Genomic DNA, 27,308 nt, shown 5'->3' on the forward strand with positions numbered 1-27,308 from the left:
AGAAGAAAGTTGGTAGCTACTAAATGGACGGCTATTCAGTGATCGATGGGGTACAAACGGCGTTTGAGTTCCAAGGTTGTTTTTTTCACGGTTGTAGTGCTTGTTACAACCCCGATGATGAAAACAAAGTGACTCAAACGACCTACGGTCAATTACGCCACAAGATGCAGGTGAGATTTAATTTTCTTAAGCTCTGCGGATTTCACGTGCGTGTTATTTGGGAGTGCCAGTGGAAAAAAATGTTACAGGACGATGCCCGTCTACAGGAGTTTCTTAAGGGCAAAGGTTTGCCCGAACCCTTGGATCCACGAGATTCGCTTTACGGCGGATGTACAAACGCCATAAAGCTGTATCACAAAGCACAGCCGGATGAACAGATACACTACTATGATTTTACCAGTCTGTACCCATTTGTCAACAAAAACAAAGCATATCCTGTAAAACATCCCAGGATCATTTATAAAGATTTTGACGATATCACAACATATTTTGGTATCGCTAAAGTAAAAGTGCACCCGCCGCGTGCTCGGTAAACTGATGTTTCCTTTATGTCGCACATGCGCTGAGTCTGGACAGGCAGAGTCGTGTGAACATAGTGATGAGGAACAAGCGCTCGTCGGTACGTGGTGTACCGTAGAAATAATGTTAGCAGTTGACAAGGGCTACAAAGTGTGTAAAATCTATGAAGTGTGGCATTTTGATGAACAATCTGATGATTTGTTTTCAGGTTACATTAAAATGCATCTTAGGGATAAACAAGAGGCTTCTGGTTATCCCGATTGGTGTACAGACTCTGAGAAACGACGGGCTTATATAGATGCCTATCAAAAAAAAATGAAGGTGTGTTTTTACGACCCAATCATATAGAAATCAACCCCACAAAAAGACAAATTTCAAAATTGTTTTTAAACTCCTTATGGGGAAAGTTTGGTCAACGTAATAACATGCCCAACACTAGTCTAGTGTCTGATCCCGACAAGCTTTTTGAATACGCGTTTTTTTTTACCTCACTATTAGGTGTCTGCTATAGACTTTATCGATGACGACACTGTCGTGGTAAATTGGAAGTACGCCAAAGACCATTACACCCGATCAAGTAACTGTAATGTTTTTATAGCTGCAATTACAACAGCGCATGCTAGAATTGAACTGTACAAGCTATTGGATGTATTACAAGAACGTTGTCTTTACCACGATACAGACTCTGTTATTTTTGTCAGCAGACCCGGTGATTGGAATCCGCCGTTGGGGGATCATCTAGGTGAACTGACTAGCGAAATACCTGCCGGTACGCATATAACAGAGTTTGTCTCATCAGGTCCCAAATCATATGGCTATCGTCTAAATAACGGAAAGACCTGTTTAAAAGTTAAAGATATCATGCTCAACGTTGATAATACGCAACATGTCAACTTTGACAGCCTGAAAGAGTTGGTCTTGAAATACCCTTTAAATCCCGATGGTGACGACCAGAAAAAAATTGTGATACGTCAACCAGGCATAGTGCGGGTTAAGAAGTATTGGCAAATTGAAACGCGCATGCTGCAGAAAACGGAAAAGTATAAACGGCGGCTTACAGATAACTTCACAACGCTACCGTTTGGTTATTAAGATAGATATCAGACTGCAACATCCCTTTTCATGTATTTTAGCAGGCCCCTCCAACTCGGGTAAAAGTTATTTTGTTAAAATGCTGCTGCAAAATGCAGCTACGCACATATCACATGTGCCTGATAATATTGTTTGGTTTTACGGCTGTTGGCAACCTATGTACGATCAGCTTCTGCGTGATTACCCAAGCATGCGTTTTATAGAGGGTCTACCTGAGACTTTTAATGACGACCAACTTTTTCCCAATAGGATTAATTTAGCGGTTGTTGATGATCTGATGGAGTCGGCTAATAATAATTCTGAGATTGAGAAAGCATTCACAAAGTATGTACACCACAGAAACCTCAGTATCATGTACCTAGTGAAAAATTTCTTTTGCCAAGGTAAAAAGAGCAGGACGATACATCTAAACACAAAATATATGGTCCTTTTCAAAAATCCACGAGATAAATTGCAGGTGACGACTCTTGGTAGACAAATGTACCCTGGAAATAGTAAGTTCTTTCTGGACGCATTCCAAAATGCGACAACCGTACCGTATGGCTATTTACTGGTTGATTTAAGAACCAATACGCTTGACGAATACCGTTTACGAAGTGGCTTATTTCCACCAGATGAGCCGGTGGCTTATGTCATTAAAAAGCATGCTTCTAAAAAGCGGTAATTCTACAACTTTTAGTAATTTTTCTTAGAGCCACCGACAGAGAGCATGTCGAATTGTTTACGTCGTAATTGGACGCTTTTAAAAGCGTTAATAAAGGCGACACCGATTCAAAGAAATGCTATTTTATCCAATGCGTCAAACGATTTGGTGACAACCATTTGTGAGATAGCCCTCAACATACTTAACGGTAAAATACCATTGTCACAACGACAGTTGAATTACCTTAAAAAGAAGCGGGCCCTTATAAAATCACTTTGCAATAAGAAATGCAACATTGGTAAAAAGAAGCGGTTGGTGAAGCAGTCCAGTGGTTTTATTGGCTCGTTGCTTGGTTTTGCAATACCGTTAATAACGGGTCTCCTGACTAATCGTTGATGGACTATGCTGAGAAAATGTATCTAGTGCCTCAGCAGCAGTTAGAACATTTACGCAACAAACCGGTTAATCATGATATACGTAAAACAGTCACCCAAGGTCTGGATGTGGAAATCATAAACATACTACAGAATAATGATTTATCAGAATATGATAAAGCTATACGTTACACAGCCGCTTTGCAGAAATATCTGGTGTTGAGTAAGCAATCTGATAGAGAAATGTCATCTTTAACTCTTTTAACGCCCAAAATTCCAACTGATCCTCAAACAAGCAACTCTGATCAGTCAGACGGTTCTGACTCTGTTTATCACGATGTTGTGGACGGCGTTAATTCCCAGTATAGGAAGAACTCTGAAATTCTTTTGAGTAAAATGGCCAGGTCTAAACACATCACAAACTGGAACGCTAAAGGTGAATTTCTGTATAAAGGTAACGCTGTACAGGGATCCAACATGTTAGATTTAATAAGACACATAACGCAAAGCCACAGCGTGTCGAGCCGTAAAATGCTGAATGGGTGGAGTGAAATTATGCACGTTATGGATGAATTAAATATTCCATCTACTGTAGTCGGCAACGCATCAAACAGAATGTAACTAGACCGTTTAAAAGCAGAAACATACTCCGTTGATGGTGACTTTTTATTAACTCCAACGCTAGCAGTGTATAAAAAAAGACGCTTAAATGTTTTAAGCAGCCCAGGTTTAAAAACAACTCATGGTTACTTAATGCCTAGGAAACGCGATGTAGCATTGTTACAGGATTCACCGTGGTTGAGTCTATGATCTATTTCTATGGTATATTGTTTTTAAGGAATGGCATTGTAATAAAGTTTTAAAAAGTTTGTTTATTATAGTTATGAAACATTGTATGTAAAATGCTTTAAACATCGTAATGATTACAATTGTTATAATATTGCAACGTTAATGTATCTGTAAATATGCTTTTTATGTTACAATAAAATATCCTTATCATTTATAGTGGTCTGTTTTGTTCTTTGTTTCTAATCTGTGTTTTTGGAAGAAGATCACACTCACACAACAACATAAAGTTTAAAATCATTGTTTATTATAGTTATGAAACATTGTACATAAAATGTTTCAAACACAGGGATGATTACAAGTTACACATTTCTGTAGACATTTATCCGTATAGCGACTCAAACAATGACTTTTCAGTAGGCGCCTTACAAACATTGCAATTTAACGGTCATTACATTTTGTATCATTACTAAATCGGGTCAGAATATCCTCATATTTAGTTTTTACACATCATAAATATAAAGTAAATACAGTATTGCCCGCATACAGCGCTTGAAAAACCTTGTAACCGACGGTTTTGGTGACAAATACTTTTTGAATTAAAATGTAAAAACTTTATGATATTTTTTTGGAAAATGTCACTCTCCGGCGAGAGACCGTAGGAGTCAAAGAAATAACAAATGCCATGTTCATTAAAATAAACGGCCAACCAGTGTTCGCCGGGCTGCCTGCTGCTATGCGTGTTGATTACAAACGCGCAGGGGTAATGCGTTAGTTTATCGGTAGGCAACAGATCACACGTATACGTTCCTTTAAAAATAAGCCTTGTGCTTTGCGCAGCGTACAGAATACAGTTTATCTGTAATGTGTTAATTTTTCAGCAGCGTAGTGTTAGTTTATTTCATTTATAGATAATCGTACAACACATCGCGCCTTTGATTAATCTCGATGATGTTATCAAATAGAGCGTATATTATCACATTGACTGTCCGGTCCAATGCTTCTGCAAAGCGGAATTCGGCACGTAGATTGCCTGTTCTTATCAGGGAAAGGTGTTCTCCGCATTCCTGCTCCGGCGACAGATCAAAAGTGAACAGCGTATAGCCGTTGAGGTACTCTTCGCAGTCAATCAGTATGCCGGCGTCAGATTTCTGCTTATTTGTGATTTGTATGAGCGTCATATACTCTCTTACGGCATTACCGTGTTCAAAGTCTGGTTGAAATGGTTTTGCAGGGTGCGGTGTTCCATCCAGATAAAGGGATGCAAAGCTCACATTTTTATGTTCAAAACAAAGTGGATTCCGATTAAGGACACCTGAAAATGCTTTGTTGTCCACAAAGCCGGCTATGACCGTTTTCGGAACTTGACCTAAAAATTGATTTTCTAGATTAAATACTCTACTGCCCGCTGGTACGCTGTAGATTTTCATCCCAACGTGGTCAATAGCGTATTTCACGTTGCCATTTAGCAGGGCCTGCGCATGCCCAATCCGCACGGCCGGTGAGACCTGTACTCTTTTCACAAACAGGGACGCTGCTGTGATCTGTATTTTAAAGGCATCCGCTTCAGCCGACATTAAGCAGAATGAGTCTTTGTTTCTGGTGAGTTTAATCTTCAGGTCAACGGCGTTTAAAATTAGTTTATGTTGATGGAAAAGGTCGCAGTGAAGCGGTCCTAGCAATTCAACCGTGCGACTCTGCGCTGTTGCTTCTGCGCGTTTTTTGAACCCCGTATTAGGGCCGTCCAGCATCCTGTTTTTGTGTTCTCCAGCCACATCTTTGTAAAATAATCCTGTGGTGTGCTTTATTGACAAAGCGTCCGAGCTATAATTCTATATAGTCTCAATGTACACCCGGTAAGCGTAAAGGTTGTTGAATTGTGATATGAGCCTGTCGCCTAAAGTTACATCCACTTGGCTGAATAAAGTCGCTATGGGGTAATTAATAAGGGCAACCCGAACCCCTTGGACTAGCTGTGTGTTATCGGTTCGTACGATCTTACACGTCACGTACAGCAGTGTGTTGTTCAGATCATAGTAGTGTTCGCCGCTGGCCGCTATATAAAATTCAAGTGGCGCTGTGTCGGATAATGCCGCTAAAGGTTGAACTTCGACGTATAGACTTTTCTCTATGCTAGTTTTTGTCGGGGGCACGTCAAAAAGATCCAGCTCTGTTTTTGTGCATTCAACGGACTCGGAGTGTATGAAAGACATGTTGTTTAAAAAATATCACAGACGGAGCGCTTCGGCTTTCTCTTCTTCTTTGAGTTGCGTCATCTCTGGTTTTTATTTAAAAAGGGTATGTCCCAAGGCGGAAGCGCTATCATACGCTTCCGTTTTCTTTAAGACACACCTTTTCTTGTATATATTAGTCCTGAACTATCTTGTTTCGCTTGGTTCGCATCATGTATTTTATTCATCACGGCCATTGTGGCTTGTCCGATAACGTCTTTCGCGATATTACGGGCCGCGGTCTTCATGTGCGGTTTAGCTAACTCTAAGCCTCTCCGGAAAAGAGGAACAGCTTTTCTGAAAAGACTTTGAAAAATACCGCCTAAACCGCATCCGTACATGTACGCGCTGCCGTGAAAACCTGGTAATCCATTACCGGCTTGCGTTTTATAATATTGTGCGTAGAGATCAGGATCGCCATAATTTTTAACAGCTACCATTCTGTTTAGTTAATAAATATAGTTTTGGCGACGTCTAAACTGTAGTTTCACGATCACTTTACCAAACTTAAATGAGATGTTCTTGTTCTGGTCGTTCTTTATCTCTATGGCCACTGTGTCAAAATGCGCTTTGCACAAAGGTACGTAATCGGGCTTCTCGTATCGTATTGTGATCACCTCATTGTTATGGCCCTTCATTTCAACAGTGCGGAGTAGCGGTACATAACTATCTCCGACCCTCTGGTGTTCGATAATGTCTGTGTACACGTACAGCGTATATTGACCACCTTTGATGTCGGCGCATGGTTTAGAAATATTAGTTTTAGGCTGTAAACCCAGTATCCATATCAGTTTAGAACCGGCATGGATTTGATACAACCGCTTACTGTCGCATGTTACAACGTGTGCAAACGGATCGTACGTTAGTCTTAATCCAACGTCCAGTTTCTGTTGTACAATTTCCACGTTGATTAAGTTCAGTAGTGCATCGATTGTTTCATAAAAACCCGGTTTAATGCACACACTCACGACTCACGCCACCGGCTGATCCGCTGTTCCACCCCATGATATTTGCAGTCTACAATCTTGTAAATCCAATGTATTCCACGGGTGCGGATATTGTATTTCTGTAAGAGCGACTTCCCACTCACCGCTTAAGTGTATCGACTTTGCAAGTTTTGTTGTATAGTTAGAAATCTTATTTTGCGGGAAAGTAACCGATGAGGCATTGCTGGGTAAGGTTACGTAGAACGACTTGTCATCCATCGCTCGTCTTGTTTAGATAGTGATGAGCTTTATATGTCTTTTATCTCTGATGCCTCGACCCAACTGTTAAATTTTGCGGGGTACCCGCGCCACTTGACTAACGCGTATTTTCGACCTCTGACCGTCTTATTTTTTTAAATCTTTTCCACTTTGTAAATTCTTTTATAGTTTTTGGGGATGCTTTGAAGTTCTTCGGGGTAAAAACTACCTGTTATAGCTTCACTGTACAGATCTGTCAACTTATAAAGCGGCTTAAGACCTTTAGTGTTCACACTCTGTATGACAAATATTTCCTCAGAATAATTCTCTTCATAACCTTTCTGAAATATATCCTTATATTTGGATATGCGCACGTGTTCACCGACGGATAAACGAGGCGCTTGTTTACCGGCTTTAAAGTAATCGCCGTACACCATCTTGAAAATCCTCAAAGCGTTAGAGGGCTTCACTTCACACGGCGCACACTTAATCGTTCTGTGGTACGTATTATTATAGCTGTATATAAAGTCCTGTAAAACATCTATATATCTGTAAGTATTCTGCACTGTGAAATAGCACCACATCCGTGTTTTTAAAGTTCTATTAAAGTGCTCTATGACAGCCGCCTTTACGTCGTTATTAGTCGTAAAATGGTATATATCGTATTTTTCTAACACTTTTTTAAAGGTTTTGTTTAGAAACTCTTTACCGCAGTCTGTTTGTAGCTTCTTTGGTACGCAACCCTGCTGAAATATTTTTTCAAAAGCATTAGCGACGGATGTAGAGTTCTTAGTCATTAGACTTTCAGCCCACGATCTCTTACTGAAAATATCAATGATGGTTAGTATGTACTTAAATCCATCGTTGTACTTCGCAAGATCGATGAGCGAAACCAAGTCGCATTGCCATTGTCGATTTATATCCGATACGCAGATCATGTTCCTTTTATAGTTTTTCCTGACCGGCTAATATAATGTATACGCGTCTTGTTTTTGCAGCCATTCTTTAATATTGGCACTTTTAAACACAGATTTATTCGACTCATAAAACTTCTCAAAACCGCTATAACTCCCTGGGTATAATACTGTGTAATACGCATTATTTATACGTTTTTTTTTCGGTTTGCCGAGCGTCGTGTTACGACGCTTCTTTTGTCCGCTGGCATAACAGCGTACACTTTTATAGATAGCACTCTCGAATCCAATAAACATCAGTCGTAGCTTGCACGCTTATTTTATAAATCAACTGGAAATAACATTTACTGGCGCAACTAAGCGTTAACAACACACAAATCAATTGGAAATTATATACGATGATGTAAAGCTAAGAGTTAATACACAGGAGGCTTTTCAATGATTAAACAAAGCTTATAACTCCTTTTGTAAGCTTATTTAAACATTGGAAATTATATACAATGCTGCAACATCTAACAGTTAATACACTGGAGGCTTTTCAATGATTAAACTACGCTTATAACTCCTTTTGTAAGCTTATTTCATATAAAACAACATCAGAAGGGGATGAAAAGTGAGAGTGTCGGAGGAGTGGTTAGGGGTGTGGTCAGAGGCGTGTTTTGCATAATTGGGGGCGTATCCCACCTGTCACTTTGAGTTTGACAGAAAGTGGTGCTCTCTCTACTTATGTCTATGTTCTTCTAAGTAAAAACCCTGGGCGTATATGATTACAGCATTTTATTAAGTGTTGTTTTAATTATGAGTTGGCAGACAGTAAGTTTTTTTTATATCATACAATATGATATTTGTTTAGAGTGGTTTATTGTCACAACATCTCAACTAGTTATAAAGGTGTATACACACGGCGAGATTCAGGCTAATCCCGATTCTCACTATATGACCGGGGCTAGGTCGGCATCGCAAGCACATAATGAGTGTGCTTGTGATACTGACTAAGGGCCTAATTCTGAGTTGATCACAGCAGCAAATTTGTTAGCAGTTGGGCAAAACCATGTGCACTGCAGGTGGGGCAGATATAACATGAGTTAGATTTGGGTGGAGTGTGTTCAAACTGAAATCTAAATTGCAGTGTAAAAATAAAGCAGCCAGTATTTACTAGTGATGTGCACCGGAAATTTTTCGGGTTTTGGTTTTGGATTCGGTTCCGCGGCCGTGTTTTGGATTCGGACGCGTTTTGGCAAAACCTCCCTGAAATTTTTTTGTCGGATTCGGGTGTGTTTCGGATTCTGGTTTTTTTTTTACAAAAAAACCCTCAAAAACAGCTTAAATCATAGAATTTGGGGGTCATTTTGATCCCATAGTATTATTAACCTCAATAACCATAATTTCCACTCATTTCCAGTCTATTCTGAACACCTCACACCTCACAATATTATTTTTAGTCCTAAAATTTGGACCGAGGTCGCTGGATGACTAAGCTAAGCGACCCAAGTGGCCGACACAAACACCTGGCCCATCTAGGAGTGGCACTGCAGTGTCAGGCAGGATGGCACTTCAAAAAAATTGTCCCCAAACAGCACATGATGCAAAGAAAAAAAGAGGCGCACCAAGGTCGCTGTATGACTAAGCTAAGCGACACAAGTGGCCGACACAAACACCTGGCCCATCTAGGAGTGGCACTGCAGTGTCAGACAGGATGGCACTTCAAAAAAATTGTTCCCAAACAGCACATGATGCAAAGAAAAAAAGAGGCGCACCAAGGTCGCTGTGTGACTAAGCTAAGCGACACAAGTGGCCGACACAAACACCTGGCCCATCTAGGAGTGGCACTGCAGTGTCAGGCAGGATGGCACTTCAAAAAAATTGTCCCCAAACAGCACATGATGCAAAGAAAAAAAGAAGCGCACCAAGGTCGCTGTGTGACTAAGCTAAGCGACACAAGTGGCCGACACAAACACCTGGCCCATCTAGGAGTGGCACTGCAGTGTCAGGTAGGATGGCACTTCAAAAAAATTGTCCCCAAACAGCACATGATGCAAAGAAAAATGAAAGAAAAAAGAGGTGCAAGATGGAATTGTCCTTGGGCCCTACCACCCACCCTTATGTTGTATAAACAGGACATGCACACTTTAACGAACCCATCATTTCAGCGACAGGGTCTGCCACACGACTGTGACTGAAATGACTGGTTGGTTTGGGCCCCCACCAAAAAAGAAGCAATCAATCTCTCCTTGCACAAACTGGCTCTACAGAGGCAAGATGTCCACCTCATCATCATCCTCCGATTCCTCACCCCTTTCACTGTGTACATCCCCCTCCTCACAGATTATTAATTCGTCCCCACTGGAATCCACCATCTCAGGTCCCTGTGTACTTTCTGGAGGCAATTGCTGGTGAATGTCTCCACGGAGGAATTGATTATAATTCATTTTGATGAACATCATCTTCTCCACATTTTCTAGAAGTAACCTCGTACGCCGATTGCTGACAAGGTGAGCGGCTGCACTAAACACTCTTTCGGAGTACACACTGGAGGGTGGGCAACTTAGGTAAAATAAAGCCAGTTTCTGCAAGGGCCTCCAAATTGCCTCTTTTTCCTGCCAGTATACGTACGGACTGTCTGACGTGCCTACTTGGATGCGGTCACTCATATAATCCTCCACCATTCTTTCAATGGTGAGAGAATCATATGCAGTGACAGTAGACGACATGTCAGTAATCATTGGCAGGTCCTTCAGTCCGGACCAGATGTCAGCACTCGCTCCAGACTGCCCTGCATCACCGCCAGCGGGTGGGCTCGGAATTCTTAGCCTTTTCCTCGCACCCCCAGTTGCGGGAGAATGTGAAGGAGGAGCTGTTGACGGGTCACGTTCCGCTTGACTTGACAATTTTCTCACCAGCAGGTCTTTGAACCTCTGCAGACTTGTGTCTGCCGGAAAGAGAGATACAACGTAGGTTTTAAATCTAGGATCGAGCACGGTGGCCAAAATGTAGTGCTCTGATTTCAACAGATTGACCACCCGTGAATCCTGGTTAAGCGAATTAAGGGCTCCATCCACAAGTCCCACATGCCTAGCGGAATCGCTCTGTTTTAGCTCCTCCTTCAATGTCTCCAGCTTCTTCTGCAAAAGCCTGATGAGGGGAATGACCTGACTCAGGCTGGCAGTGTCTGAACTGACTTCACGTGTGGCAAGTTCAAAGGGTGGCAGAACCTTGCACAACGGTGAAATCATTCTCCACTGCGCTTGAGTCAGGTGCATTCCCCCTCCTTTGCCTATATCGTGGGCAGATGTATAGGCTTGAATGGCCTTTTGCTGCTCCTCCATCCTCTGAAGCATATAGAGGGTTGAATTCCACCTCGTTATCACCTCTTGCTTCAGATGATGGCAGGGAAGGTTCAGGAGTGTTTGGTGGTGCTTCAGTCTTTGGCACGCGGTGGCTGAATGCCGAAAGTGGCCCGCAATTCTTTGGGCCACCGACAGCATCTCTTGCACGCCCCTGTCGTTTTTTAAATAATTCTGCACCACCAAATTCAATGTATGTGCAAAACGTGGGACGTGCTGGAATTTGCCCAGATGTAATGCATGCACAATATTGCTGGCGTTGTCCGATGTCACAAATCCCCAGGAGAGTCCAATTGGGGTAAGCCATTCTGCGATGATGTTCCTCAGTTTCCGTTAGAGGTTGTTAGCTGTGTGCCTCTTATGGAAAGTGGTGATACAAAGCGTAGCCTGCCTAGGAACGAGTTGGCGTTTGCGAGATGCTGCTACTGGTGCCGCCGCTGCTGTTCTTGCTGTGGGAGGCAATACATCTACCCAGTGGGCTGTCACAGTCATATAGTCCTGAGTCTGCCCTGCTCCACTTGTCCACATGTCTGTGGTTAAGTGGACATTGGGTACAACTGCATTTTTTAGGACACTGGTGACTCTTTTTCTGAGGTCTGTGTACATTTTCGGTATCGCCTGCCTAGAGAAATGGAACCTAGATGGTATTTGGTACCGGGGACACAGTACCTCAATCAAGTCTCTAGTTGCCTCTGAATTAACGGTGGATACCGGAATGACGTTTCTCACCACCCAGGCTGACAAGACCTGAGTTATCCGCTTTGCAGCAGGATGACTGCTGTGATATTTCATCTTCCTCGCAAAGGACTGTTGGACAGTCAATTGCTTACTGGAAGTAGTACAAGTGGTCTTCCGACTTCCCCTCTGGGATGCCGATCGACTCCCAGCAGCAACAACAGCAGCGCCAGCAGCAGTAGGCGTTACACTCAAGGATGCATCGGAGGAATCCCAGGCAGGAGAGGACTCGTCAGACTTGCCAGTGACATGGCCTGCAGGACTATTGGCTTTCCTGTGTAAGGTGGAAATTGACACGGAGGGAGTTGGTGGAGTGGTTTGCAGGAGCTTGGTTACAAGAGGAAGGGATTTAGTGGTCAGTGGACTGCTTCCGCTGTCATCCAAAGTTTTTGAACTTGTCACTGACTTATGATGAATGCGCTGCAGGTGACGTATAAGGGAGGATGTTCCGAGGTGGTTAACGTCTTTACCCCTACTTATTACAGCTTGACAAAGGCAACACACGGCTTGACACCTGTTGTCCGCATTTGTGTTGAAATAATTCCACACCGAAGAGGTGATTTTTTTTGTATTTTGACCAGGCATGTCAATGGCCATATTCGTCCCACGGACAACAGGTGTCTCCCCGGGTGCCTGACTTCAACAAACCACCTCACCATCAGAATCCTCCTTGTCAATTTCCTCCCCAGCGCCAGCAACATCCATATCCTCATCCTGGTGTACTTCAACAGTGACATCTTCAATTTGACTATCAGGAACAGGACTGCGGGTGCTCCTTCCAGCACTTGCAGGGGGCGTGCAAATGGTGGAAGGCGCAAGCTCTTCCCGTCCAGTGTTGGGAAGGTCAGGCATCGCAACCGACACAATTGGACTCTCCTTGGGGATTTGTGATTTAGAAGAACGCACAGTTCTTTGCTGTGCTTTTGCCAGCTTAAGTCTTTTCATTTTTCTAGCGAGAGGATGAGTGCTTCCATCCTCATGTGAAGCTGAACCTCTAGCCATGAACATAGGCCAGGGCCTCAGCCGTTCCTTGCCACTCCGTGTCGTAAATGGCATATTGGCAAGTTTACGCTTATCATCAGACGCTTTCAATTTTGATTTTTGGGTCATTTTACTGAACTTTTGTTTTTTGGATTTTACATGCTCTCTACTATGACATTGGGCATCGGCCTTGGCAGACGACGTTGATGGCATTTCATCGTCTCGGCCATGACTAGTGGCAGCAGCTTCAGCACGAGGTGGAAGTGGATCTTGATCTTTCCCTATTTTAACCTCCACATTTTTGTTCTCCATTTTTTAATGTGTGGAATTATATGCCAGTATCAATAGCAATGGCCTACTACTATATATACTGCGCACAACTGAAATGCACCACAGGTATGGATGGATAGTATACTTGACGACACAGAGGTAGGTAGAGCAGTGGCCTTCCGTACCGTACTGCTACATATACTGGTGGTCACTGTCAGCAAAACTCTGCACTGTACTCCTCCTATATAATATACTGGTGGTCCCCAGTGCCCACAATAAAGCAGTGTGTTAGATTCCTGGTGCTCAGAACAAGGGAGATGTTATGAAGCAAGTCCAGAGCACCAGGATGTAATGCTGGGAAAGGGGAATGGAAAGGGAATAGCCCCTGGTGCCCTATCTCCGTTGTCTCGCCCGTGCTGTCAGTACACTCTTGCGAGACTATGGTTGCTTGAGCCCATGGCAGCCGCGTTTGAAGGGCGGATTACGTCTGCCCAACTTCGATGCCCCCTCAGGTCTTAATGAGAGACAAAGAGTGAACCGAGACAGGGTGATAACAAGGGGCCCTCTGACTAAACAACAAGGCCGGGGGCTACTAACAAACCTAAAACCAAAGTATGTGCGGCTTGCCGCCAAAGGAAAAGAACAACAAAGGAAATGCTGACCACACGCCGACACAATACTTTTGTGTACCGGCGGTGACAGCATAAGCAGAACCCTCTGCAAAACACCAGTGACAGAAATAATAACAGAATACAGCGGCCTAGGCCGACGGACGCGGCAGAGCCGCTACTCACGGAACCGGTACGAATACTGGCAAATGGACAGGAACCCCCAATGCTGCCGACACAGACTCTCAGAACTGGAGGACAGGCAGCATCCCAAACGACAGACCGGTGGACACCAAGAAGGCAGAAACTCGACCAGGCATAGGCAAAGCCACCGGACTTCTGGACAGGAACGCTTCACGGCAGGACACGGGATCAGACACAGGAATCGACACAGGGACTGACACTGCTACACAGGAGCTCAGGAACTGGGAGGTACAAGCTCAGAACTCAAGTAGACTGGAAACCTAGAAATATCACCAGCGTCTGTGAATAGCACTGAGTCAGCATGTAACAGAGAGGCCTAATTAATAATCTCATGCAGCTGCCCTGTTGCATGACTCCAAACTGACAAGATGCAATTAGCAGCCAGGTGAGGCTGAACACATGGGAACAAGCTGCAATTACACAGACTCACCAGCGGCAGCAACCAAGAGTATTCTTAAACAGAGCAACGGGAAATCCTGGCCTGCAAGACAACTTATAAACATAAAATACCTAACTGACATGCAAAACAGGAATGAGCCACAGCCGTGGCTCATAACAGTACCCCCCCCCCCCTTGAGGAGGGGTCAAAGGACCCCAAAATACAGACTATCCAAAACAAGGGATACAAAAAAAAAACTGACACACTGGTCTAACAGACACGAAAACAGAAACAAGCTGCAACCACAGCTTGTAACAGTGCCCTCCCCCTGACGGTGGCCACTGGACACAAGATAAGGAAAAAAAAATCTTTTTTTTTTTTATATCAAGGCAAGAGTCAAAAATTATTTCTTTTTCTTCTTCTTCTTTTTACAAAGCTCTTTAGGTCTGACCAAGGTAATTCCCCAAACATTGTCTGAACTGATGGTACCACCCAGCAAGGCTGCGTTCAAATCAGAGACAGGTTTCTTACCCTTGGGAGTTGAACTTTCTGGCAAAGTACTATTATTAGAAGAAGAAGAAGTCAGAAAAGCACATCCTGCAGTCAAAACAACGGGCTGGGACTCTTGTGCCGAGTTTACAGTATTTGGTGGACTCTCAGCAGACAAGACGGGTGACTTAGAGGAACCTGAACCAATTTTTTTGGAACCATATCTTTTAATAATTGCATCACTGAATGCTGGGGGATCCTGAAGAATGGGATCTTCAGCTTTCATTAGGCTGGTCGCCCACTCAAAAGGCTCTCCTCTAAAAGAATAAATCAAATAGAGCACAAGGTTTTCTGAAGTGATGCCCAGAAATGGTCTAGACAACATAATAATGTAATAGTGTTTGTAAAGCGCCAGAAATTGGGCTAAGTCCCCATCAAAGATTATGGATGTTGAGACATCAACAGAGTCAGGATCTGCCTCCTTCCCATCTGACTGACTGGAGTGCTCTGCCAGGACCTGGTCACCATTGACCCCACTCGAGGCTGAGACTCTCTGAACCCCACCCGGGGCAGTGGCTTTCTGAACCCCACCCGGGGCAGTTACTTTCTGAACCCCACCCGGGGCAGTGACCCTCTGAACCCCACCCGGGGCAGTGACTTTCTGAACCCCACCCGGGGCAGTGACTTTCTGAACCCCACCTGGGGCAGTGGCCTTCGAGAACCCCGCTGGGGCAGTGGCCTCCAGGAACCCCGCTGGGGCAGTGGCCTCCAGGAACCCCGCTGGGGCAGTGGCCTCCAGGAACCCCGCTGGGGCAGTGGCCTCCAGGAACCCCGCTGGGGCAGAGGCCTCCGGGAACCCCGCTGGGGTCAGCACCTCGGATTCTTTTACTGGGACCGAGCCGTCGGCCTTCCCCACTGGGACCGAGCCATCGGCCTCCCTCTCTGAGTCGATAATTATCGAAACTTCTCCCGGGACTATGACTTCCGGGACTTTTGCTGAAGCTATAACCTTCAGCACCTCCACTAATGCTACGCCTCTTAAGTTCTTTCCTGGGGAAGCGACCTCTAGACCCTTCTTAAAGGCTGCGTCTCTCGAGACCTCACTTGAGGATATTACTTCAAATATCCCTTCTGGGGTTTTGCTTCTCGAGTTCCCTTCTAGAACTATGGTTTTAGATACCCTTTCTGGGGTTGCGCTTTTCAAGTCCCTACCTGGGGTAACAGCTTCTGAGACCCCTTCTGGTATGGACACCTGAACTATAATATTTGATGTCCCTCTATAAGCTAGGGCATCGGGTACCGCTCCAGCACTCTGGGCATCGGGTACCGCTCCAGCACTCTGGGCATCGGGTACCGCTCCAGCACTCTGGGCATCGGGTACCGCTCCAGCACTCTGGGCATCGGGTACCGCTACAGCACTCTGGGCATCGGGTACCGCTCCAGCACTCTGGGCACCGGGTACCGCTCCAGCACTCTGGGCACCGGGTACCGCACCAAGATCCTGAGCATCGGGCACCTCTCCAGGACCCTGGGCAACGGGCACCACTCCAGGACCCTGGGCAACGGGCACCACTCCAGGACCCTGGGCAACGGGCACCACTCCAGGACCCTGGGCAACAGGCACCACTCCAGGACCCTGGGCATTGGGCACCACTCTAGGAACCTGGGCATCGGGCACCACTCCAGGGGCTTGCAACTCTGCTTCAACAGGAACCTCAAGAGAGGAGAGAAACATTCTCTTTTGATTCCTGAATCTATAATGGGGCTCCCTTGCCCAAGGACCCCAATTATAGGACAGAGAGCTTTTTAGTGTGGGTTGTGTGACAAGTACCTCTGCCACAGTAGAGACAGGAGTAGGTCTTGTATCCTGACTCAACTTGGCCAGAGGGCAAGACTCGTCACCACACTTTGGCTTGCGCAACTCACAGGTCTGCAGATAGTGGCCTAAACCCCCACAATATAAGCATAAGTTTAAGTTTCTGCGATGCAAACGCTCCTCTTCTGAGAACCTGGGCCGCAGAAAACTTTTAAACCTTTTCTCTTCAATTAAACCAGAGGATTCTCTTGTCACCATACTGTGAACAAGAGTCTCTTTAGAGATAGATGTACTCTCAACGACTTCTGGCAAGATGAGCAAGATTTTAGTCAGAAGGTTTTGCAGTTGCTTTAGGGATTGCTGCAAAACTTCTAGTCGCTCTGGTCTCAAAGCACTGAAAGCAGAGTTCAGGGCTGCGAGAGATGCCTGCAGGACTTGCATAGTAGACATAGGAGGACTTAAAACTAGACAAGACAAGGCAAAACTAGACAAGGCAAGACTAGACAAGGCAAGACTAAATTTTTAAACTAGACAAAACAAGACTGTTTTTTTTTTTTTTTTAAATACCGGACTGGATTCCGCACACTGAGTTCTAGACAGGACTGGATTCTAAACACCGGATTGGATTCTGCACACTAAATTCAAGACAGGACTGGATTCTAAACACCGGATTGGATTCTGCACACGGAATTCTAAACAGGACTGGATTCTAAACACCGGATTGGATTCTGCACATTGAATTCTAGACAGGACTGGATTCTAGACTAGACATTGGACTGGGCCAAAAAAGAAAAAAAGTTTTATTTCTTTTTTGTGGTTGGGCTGGTGATAATGTTAGATTCCTGGTGCTCAGAATAAGGGAGATGTTATGAAGCGAGTCCAGAGCACCAGGATGTAATGCTGGGAAAGGGGAATGGAAAGGGAATAGCCCCTGGCGCCCTATCTCCGTTGTCTCGCCCGTGCTGTCAGTACACTCTTGCGAGACTATGGTTGCTTGAGCCCACGGCAGCCGCGTTTGAAGGGCGGATTACGTCTGCCCAACTTCGATGCCCCTTCAGGTCTTAATGAGAGACAAAGAGTGAACCGAGACAGGGTGATAACAAGGGGCCCTCTGACTAAACAACAAGGCCAGGGGCTACTAACAAACCTAAAACCAAAGTATGTGCGGCTTGCCGCCAAAGGAAAAGAACAACAAAGGAAATGCTGACCACACGCCGACACAATACTTTTGTGTACCGGCGGTGACAGCATAAGCAGAACCCTCTGCAAAACACCAGTGACAGAAATAATAACAGAATACAGTGGCCTAGGCCGACGGACGCGGCAGAGCCGCTACTCACGGAACCGGTACGAATACTGGCAAACGGACAGGAACCCCCAATGGTGCCGACACAGACTCTCAGAACTGGAGGACAGGCAGAATCCCAAACGACAGACCGGTGGACACCAAGAAGCCAGAAACTCGACCAGGCATAGGCAAAGCCACCGGACTTCTGGACAGGAACGCTTCACGGCAGGACACAGGAATCGACACAGGGACTGACACAGGGACTGACACTGCTACACAGGAGCTCAGGAACTGGGAGGTACAAGCTCAGAACTCAAGCAGACTGGAAACCTAGAAATATCACCAGCGTCTGTGAATAGCACTGAGCCAGCATATAACAGAGAGGCCTAATTAATAATCTCATGCAGCTGCCCTGTTGCATGACTCCAAACTGACAAGATGCAATTAGCAGCCAGGTGAGGCTGAACACATGGGAACAAGCTGCAATTACACAGACTCACCAGCGGCAGCAACCAAGAGTATTCTTAAACAGAGCAACGGGAAATCCTGGCCTGCAAGACAACTTATAAACATAAAATACCTAACTGACATGCAAAACAGGAATGAGCCACAGCCGTGGCTCATAACACAGTGTGAGCACAGATATATGCAGCACACTGAGCACAGATATGGAGTGTTTTTCAGGCAGACAACGTATACTGGTGGTCACTGGTCAGCAAAACTCTGCACTGTACTCCTCCTATATAATACAGCTGCTCCCCAGTCCCCACAATTAAGCAGTGTGAGCACAGATATATGCAGCACACTGAGCACAGATATGGAGTGTTTTCAGGCAGACAACGTATACTGGTGGTCACTGGTCAGCAAAACTCTGCACTGTACTCCTCCTATATAAAACAGCTGCTCCCCAGTCCCCACAATTAAGCAGTGTGAGCACAAATATATGCAACACACTGAGCACAGATATGGAGTGTTTTTCAGGCAGACAACGTATACTGGTGGTCACTGGTCACCAAAACTCTGCACTGTACTCCTCCTATATAATACAGCTGCTCCCCAGTCCCCACAATTAAGCAGTGTGAGCACAGATATATGCAGCACACTGAGGACAGATATGGAGTGTTTTTCAGGCAGACAACGTATACTGGTGGTCACTGGTCAGCAAAACTCTGCACTGTACTCCTCCTATATAATACAGCTGCTCCCCAGTCCCCACAATTAAGCAGTGTGAGCACAGATATATGCAGCACACTGAGCACAGATATGGAGTGTTTTTCAGGCAGACAACGTATACTGGTGGTCACTGGTCAGCAAAACTCTGCACTGTACTCCTATATAATACAGCTGCTCCCCAGTCCCCACAATTAAGCAGTGTGAGCACAGATATATGCAGCACACTGAGGACAGATATGGAGTGTTTTTCAGGCAGACAACGTATACTGGTGGTCACTGGTCAGCAAAACTCTGCACTGTACTCCTCCTATATAATACAGCTGCTCCCCAGTCCCCACAATTAAGCAGTGTGAGCACAGATATATGCAGCACACTGAGCACAGATATGGAGTGTTTTTCAGGCAGACAACGTATACTGGTGGTCACTGGTCAGCAAAACTCTGCACTGTACTCCTCCTATATAATACAGCTGCTCCCCAGTCCCCACAATTAAGCAGTGTGAGCACAGATATATGCAGCACACTGAGCACAGATATGGAGTGTTTTTCAGGCAGACAACGTATACTGGTGGTCACTGGTCAGCAAAACTCTGCACTGTACTCCTCCTATATAATACAGCTGCTCCCCAGTCCCCACAATTAAGCAATAAGCACTGCAGTAGCACAAATATTATTAATAAACGGAGAGGACGCCAGCCACGTCCTCTCCCTAACATTTCCAATGCACGAGTGAAAATGGTGGCGACGCGCGGCTGCTTATATAGAATCCGAATCTCGCGAGAATCCGACAGCGGGATGATGACTTTTCGGGCGCGCTCGGATTAACCGAACCATACGGGAGAATCCAAGTATGCCTCGGACCCGTGTAAAATGGGTGAAGTTCGGGGGGGTTCGGTTTCCGAGGAACCGAACCCGCTCATCACTAGTATTTACCCTGCACAAAAACAAAATAACCCACCCAAATCTAACTCTCTCTGCACGTTATATCTGCCCCCCCTGCAGTGCACATGATTTTGCCCAATTGCTAACAAACTTGCTGCGGCGATCAACTCCATAAGAGCACTCCTGTTTTGGTTGTTAATTACAGTAATTTATTCAGCACTACCAGCCTAAAAACATATTGTGAAATTCCATGCAGTTGCTGATGGTGAAATTAAGATAAGGGTAATGAAGACTGATTTAAAGAAATTAGCTGCTGTAACAAGACAGAATACAAACATATATTCCCTATATGAACCCCAAATATAATTTTTTCTATTTATAAAATACATTTACTGGAATACATTATTTCATTTATCCTGTAATCACCCATAAAAGTCACATGCTTTCCTTCCAATAACATCACCTTGTGTGGGTGGAACATCTTGAAGTTTTGCAGGATGAATGAAATATGGCTTCAAGTCTCTGACTGTACAGGTGGCAACAATGGGTGTGTAGCCAAATGGCCGGTTATCAAGGACTTTAAGCAGGATGGGGGGCATATAGTACTCTTCTTTTGGGAGATCCTTCAGAAAAGAAAAGATGGGTTAAATATGTTACCATGGGGAAGAATGCTGCCCTAAAAATAATATTGAAATGTATTTAACCTTCTAAACAGTGGAGGTGTTGCCCATAGCAACCAATTAGATTCTAGCTATCATTTATCTAATACAGTCTTAGAAATGATAGCTAGAATCTGACTGATTGGAAAACACCTCAACTTGCTGCAGTTAGAAGGTTTGATAACTCTCCCCTAAGGCTTTAACAATGTGACAAACTAACCAACATAAAGACCACATTGCAGCCTGGTGACATAATATTGTTCAATTTAATGAGCCCTGTGCAGCCACAAAACCAAATCCAACTTAGCAAACCCACCATTATTTGCATTTTCATGCGGATAGTAATTACACCCAAGCAAACAGAATATTTTTTTTCCAGGAGAGACAGGGCATTCATTGGTGCCAAAGCCAATTCAAAATCTTTTTTTTAAAACTGATAAGCATTAAATAGAGTCGAACATTTTTAATAATGCACTTTTTTTTTTAAATTCAGGAAATTAATGGTTAACGTTGGATGGACTGAAAACAGTTAAAACAAAAGCCTGACACTTTTTTTGTTACCATGTACATTAAATTTGTTGCATTCACTGAAGATGCATGGTTCACTCCACTGTATTTTTCACGTACTATAGCAGGTGCAAAAGATATCCAAGCTAATAGGCATATAAGAGGATTTTTTGGTACTCACAGTAAAACCTATTATTCCGAGTCCATCTGGGAGACACTGCAGACTGTGGGTTTAGAGGGGACGATGAGGTGTAAGCACTAAATATTTAAACCATTGGAGCTGACCCCCGTCCTCCCCACCTCTAGGCCCTTCCACCTGCCGAAACAATTCAGTTATTATCTACCAAAGTCAAACGGAGACCGCAGCATGTTACAGTATAACCAACAAGAAACAACCAGAGAGGGTGCGCAGTGTCCCCCAGATGGACTCAGAGGAGTTGATTTTACATGGAGCGCAAAAAAATCCTCTTTCCCCTTCATCCAATCTGAGAGACACTGCAGACACTGCTACAAAATATATAAAAACACTAGCTTCAATTCTTTGTGCCTCTCCTGCAGGCACAGTGATGGTATGGAACAAAATGGCGCTTAATCCTCCATTATGCTTAGTACTTTTATGTGTTGGTATCCGGGTATTGGGCCTGATTCAATAAGGATTGCAAATTCTGCTAAGTAGCAGAATTTGCAATCCTTGTGATTGCATGCTAGGGGCTGCCCATCGCAGAGAAAGGCCGTCCAGCATGCTGACCACTGCTCCCACTCCTTGATCAAGCAGAAATTGCGATCGCACCGCAATTTCTGCTTGATAGCAGCTTGACAGCAGAAATTACGGTTGCCTTATGCAGGTCACCCGCAGGAGACCCGACGTCATCTTTCTGATTGCGGCTGCTGCGTGCCGCCACGATCATGCCCACACCATATTGAATTTTGATTGACATGCCACACCATTGTATTGTTTATTTTTATTTTGCATATTATTTGGCACATGAGTGGAACCAAGTAAGACATATGGTGAAAAGGAAAGTGGGTGAAGAACCGCTTTTCATAGGAGTCTCCTTATATTACAAGAGAAGGTTTGGTTCCTGATTTATTTCTTAGCGCTTGATGTTATGAATTTTCTCGCTTTTATTGTGTTCAGATTCTGTGGGAGATAGGGGAATTCTCATTAGGGCATTACATTCTCAGCAGCTATGAGTGCCTGAGAAAAACCTACTCCATTCTCTATTGTTACACGAGTTACACGCCTTTACTGTTAGACTTGCCTTTCCCTCCCCGTTATAAAGGAATGATGCATGCAGGCCTACAATTGCACATATGCATGCTTTCTCTTTCTGAGCATGCACACAGCAAGACACTCAATGCAAAATAGCTTAGCACTGATTCATCAGCTTCATTGTGTCTAAGGCAGTGGTTCTCAAACTTTTTTGAACCATGGTGCCCTAGAGTATCAGAATTTTTCTCTGACGTCCTAGTGGATGCTGGGGACTCCGTCAGGACCATGGGGATTAGCGGCTCCGCAGGAGACAGGGCACAAAAATAAAGCTTTAGGACCAGGTGGTGTGCACTGGCTCCTCCCCCTATGACCCTCCTTCAAGCCTCAGTTAGGTTTTTGTGCCCGTCCGAGCAGGGTGCAATCTAGGTGGCTCTCCTAAAGAGCTGCTTAGAAAAAGTTTTTAGGTTTTTTATTTTACAGTGAGTCCTGCTGGCAACAGGCTCACTGCAACGAGGGACTTAGGGGAGAAGAAGTGAACTCACCTGCGTGCAGGATGGATTGGCTTCTTAGGCTACTGGACACCATTAGCTCCAGAGGGATCGAACACAGGCCCAGCCATGGAGTCCGGTCCCGGAGCCGCGCCGCCGACCCCCTTGCAGATGCCGAAAAGTGAAGAGGTCCAGAAACCGGCGGCAGAAGACTTTTCAGTCTTCATGAGGTAGCGCACAGCACTGAAGCTGTGCGCCATTGTTGTCACACACTTCACACCAGCGGTCACGGAGGGTGCAGGGCGCTGCGGGGGGCGCCCTGGGCAGCAATGAGAATACCTTGTTCTGGCTAAAAAAAATACATCACATATAGCCCCTGGGGCTATATGGATGTATTTCACCCCTGCCAGGTCTCACAAACACCGGAGAAGAGCCCGCCGAAATAGGGGGCGGGGCCTATCTCCTCAGCACACAGCGCCATTTTCCTGCTCAGCTCCGCTGCGAGGAAGGCTCCCAGGACTCTCCCCTGCACTGCACTACAGAAACAGGGTAAAACAGAGAGGGGGGGGCACTTTTTTGGCGTTTTTTGATATATTAAGCTGCTATAAGGGAGACAACACTTCTATAGGGTTGTTCCTATATATTTATAGCGCTTGGGTGTGTGCTGGCAAACTCTCCCTCTGTCTCCCCAAAGGGCTAGTGGGGTCCTGTCTTCGATAAGAGCATTCCCTGTGTGTCTGCTATGTGTCGGTACGTGTGTGTCGACATGTATGAGGACGATGTTGGTGTAGAGGCGGAGCAATTGCCGGTAATGGTGATGTCACCCCCTAGGGAGTCGACACCGGAATGGATGGCTTTGTTTATGGAATTACGTGATAATGTCAGCACATTACAAAAATCAGTTGACGACATGAGACGGCCGGCAAACCAGTTAGTACCTGTACAGGCGTCTCAGACACCGTCAGGGGCTGTAAAACGCCCTTTACCTCAGTCGGTCGACACAGACCCAGACACGGACACCGAATCTAGTGTCGACGGTGAAGAAACAAACGTATTTTCCAGTAGGGCCACACGTTATATGATCACGGCAATGAAGGAGGCTTTGCATATCTCTGATACTGCATGTACCACAAAAAGGGGTATTATGTGGGGTCTGAAAAAACTACCTGTAGTTTTTCCTGAATCAGACGAATTGAATGAAGTGTGTGATGAAGCGTGGGTTAACCCCGATAGAAAACTGCTAATTTCAAAGAAGTTATTGGCATTATATCCTTTCCCGCCAGAGGTTAGGGCGCGCTGGGAAACACCCCCTAGGGTGGATAAGGCGCTCACACGCTTATCAAAACAAGTGGCGTTACCGTCTCCTGAAACGGCCGCCCTCAAGGATCCAGCGGATAGGAGGCTGGAAACTACCCTGAAAAGTATATACACTCATACTGGTGTTATACTGCGACCAGCCATCGCCTCTGTATGGATGTGCAGTGCTGGGGTGGTTTGGTCGGATTCCCTGACTGAAAATATTGATACCCTAGATAGGGACAGTATTTTATTGACTTTAGAGCAATTAAAGGATGCTTTTCTTTATATGCAAGATGCTCAGAGGGATATTTGCACTCTGGCATCGAGAGTAAGTGCGATGTCCATATCTGCCAGAAGAAGTTTATGGACGCGACAATGGTCAGGTGATGCGGATTCCAAACGGCATATGGAAGTATTGCCGTATAAGGGGGAGGAATTATTTGGGGTCGGTCTATCGGATTTGGTGGCCACGGCAACAGCCGGGAAATCCACCTTTTTACCTCAGGTCCCCTCCCAACAGAAAAAGACACCGTCTTTTCAGCCGCAGTCCTTTCGTTCCTATAGGAACAAGCGGGCGAAAGGACAGTCATATTTGCCCCGAGGCAAAGGAAAGGGTAAGAGAGTGCACCAAGCAGCTTCTTCCCAGGAGCAGAAGCCCTCCCCGGCTTCTGCAAAGCCCTCAGCATGACGTTGGGGCTTTACAAGCGGACTCAGGGGCGGTGGGGGGTCGACTCAAGAATTTCAGCGCACAGTGGGCTCACTCACAGGTGGACCCCTGGATCCTGCAGATAGTATCTCAGGGTTACAGGTTGGAATTCGAGAAGTCTCCCCCTCGCCGGTTCCTAAAGTCTGCTCTGCCAACGTCTCCCTCAGATAGGGCGACGGTATTGGAAGCCATTCACAAGCTGTATTCTCAGCAGGTGATAGTCAAGGTACCCCTCCTACAACAGGGAAAGGGGTATTATTCCACACTATTTGTGGTACCGAAGCCGGACGGCTCGGTAAGACCTATTCTAAATCTGAAATCTTTGAACCTGTACATACAAAAATTCAAGTTCAAGATGGAGTCACTCAGAGCAGTGATAGAGAATCTGGAAGAAGGGGACTTTATGGTGTCCCTGGACATCAAGGATGCTTACCTGCATGTCCCAATTTGCCCTTCACATCAAGGGTACCTCAGTTTCGTGGTGCAAAACTGTCATTATCAGTTTCAGACGCTGCCGTTTGGATTGTCCACGGCACCTCGGGTCTTTACCAAGGTAATGGCCGAAATGATGTTTCTTCTGCGAAGAAAAGGCGTATTAATTATCCCTTACTTGGACGATCTCCTGATAAGGGCAAGTTCCAGGGAACAGCTGGGGGACGTAGTAGCACTAACCCAAGTAGTGCTGCAACAGCACGGGTGGATTCTGAATTTTCCAAAATCTCAATTGACCCCGACGACACATCTGCTGTTCCTGGGAATGATTCTGGACACGGTTCAGAAAAAGGTGTTTCTTCCGGAGGAGAAAGCCAGGGAGTTATCCGAACTTGTCAGGAACCTCCTAAAACCAGGGAAAGTGTCTGTGCATCAATGCACAAGAGTCCTGGGAAAGATGGTGGCTTCTTACGAAGCGATTCCATTCGGCAGATTCCACGCACGAACTTTTCAGTGGGATCTGCTGGACAAATGGTCCGGATCGCATCTGCAGATGCATCAGCGGATAACCTTATCGCCACGGACAAGGGTGTCTCTTCTGTGGTGGTTGCAGAGTGCTCATCTGTTAGAGGGCCGCAGATTCGGCATACAGGACTGGGTCCTGGTGACCACGGATGCCAGTCTGAGAGGCTGGGGAGCGGTCACACAGGGAAGAAACTTCCAGGGAGTATGGTCAAGCCTGGAGATGTCTCTTCACATAAATATACTGGAGCTAAGAGCGATTTACAATGCTCTAAGCCTGGCAAAACCCCTGCTTCAGGGTCAGCCGGTGTTGATCCAGTCGGACAACATCACGGCAGTCGCCCACGTAAACAGACAGGGCGGCACAAGAAGCAGGAGAGCAATGGCAGAAGCTGCAAGGATTCTTCGCTGGGCGGAAGATCATGTGATAGCACTGTCAGCAGTGTTCATTCCGGGAGTGGACAACTGGGAAGCAGACTTTCTCAGCAGACACGATCTACACCCCGGAGAGTGGGGACTTCATCCAGAAGTCTTCCACATGATTGTGAACCGTTGGAAAAAAACCAAAGGTGGATATGATGGCGTCTCGCCTCAACAAAAAACTGGACAGGTATTGCGCCAGGTCAAGAGACCCTCAGGCAATAGCTGTGGACGCTCTGGTAACACCGTGGGTGTTCCAGTCAGTGTATGTGTTTCCTCCTCTGCCTCTCATACCAAAAGTACTGAGAATTATACGGCAAAGGGGAGTAAGAACGATACTCGTGGCTCCGGATTGGCCAAGAAGAACTTGGTACCCGGAACTTCAGGAGATGCTCACGGAAGATCCGTGGCCTCTACCTCTAAGACGGGACCTGCTTCAGCAGGGACCGTGTCTATTCCAAGACTTACCGCGGCTGCGTTTGACGGCATGGCGGTTGAACGCCGAATTCTAAGGGAAAAAGGCATTCCGGAAGAGGTCATTCCTACACTGGTAAAAGCCAGGAAGGAGGTGACTGCACAACATTATCACCGCATTTGGAGAAAATATGTTGCGTGGTGTGAGGCCAGGAAGGCCCCCACGGAGGAATTTCAATTGGGTCGATTCCTACATTTCCTGCAAACAGGATTGTCTATGGGCCTCAAATTGGGGTCCATTAAGGTTCAAATTTCGGCCCTGTCGATTTTCTTCCAGAAAGAATTGGCTTCAGTTCCTGAAGTCCAGACTTTTGTAAAAGGAGTACTACATATACAGCCCCCGGTTGTGCCCCCAGTGGCTCCGTGGGACCTTAATGTAGTTTTGGATTTTCTCAAATCCCATTGGTTTGAGCCACTCAAATCGGTGGATTTGAAATATCTTACATGGAAAGTAACCATGCTACTGGCCCTGGCTTCAGCCAGGAGAGTGTCAGAATTGGCGGCTTTATCGTATAAAAGCCCATATCTGATTTTCCATTCGGACAGGGCAGAACTGCGGACGCGTCCTCAGTTTCTGCCTAAGGTGGTGTCAGCGTTTCACCTGAACCAGCCTATTGTGGTGCCTGCGGCTACTAGCGATTTGGAGGATTCCAAGTTGCTGGACGTTGTCAGGGCAT

At 45.6% G+C, this 27,308-nt stretch overlaps 1 protein-coding gene across 1 annotated transcript in view; it reads right to left on the reverse strand.

The window, feature by feature from the left end:
- FER1L5 (fer-1 like family member 5) overlaps positions 1-27,308 on the reverse strand; it is a 926,196-nt gene that overhangs the window by 219,023 nt on the left and 679,865 nt on the right. Inside the window, exon 38 of the mRNA XM_063929941.1 lies at positions 20,375-20,534. Within this exon, the coding sequence (XP_063786011.1) occupies positions 20,375-20,534 (160 nt within the window). The remainder of the gene's footprint in view (positions 1-20,374; positions 20,535-27,308) is intronic.

Source organism: Pseudophryne corroboree, chromosome 6 (genome assembly GCF_028390025.1).
Source record: "Pseudophryne corroboree isolate aPseCor3 chromosome 6, aPseCor3.hap2, whole genome shotgun sequence".
NCBI lineage: Eukaryota > Metazoa > Chordata > Amphibia > Anura > Myobatrachidae > Pseudophryne > Pseudophryne corroboree.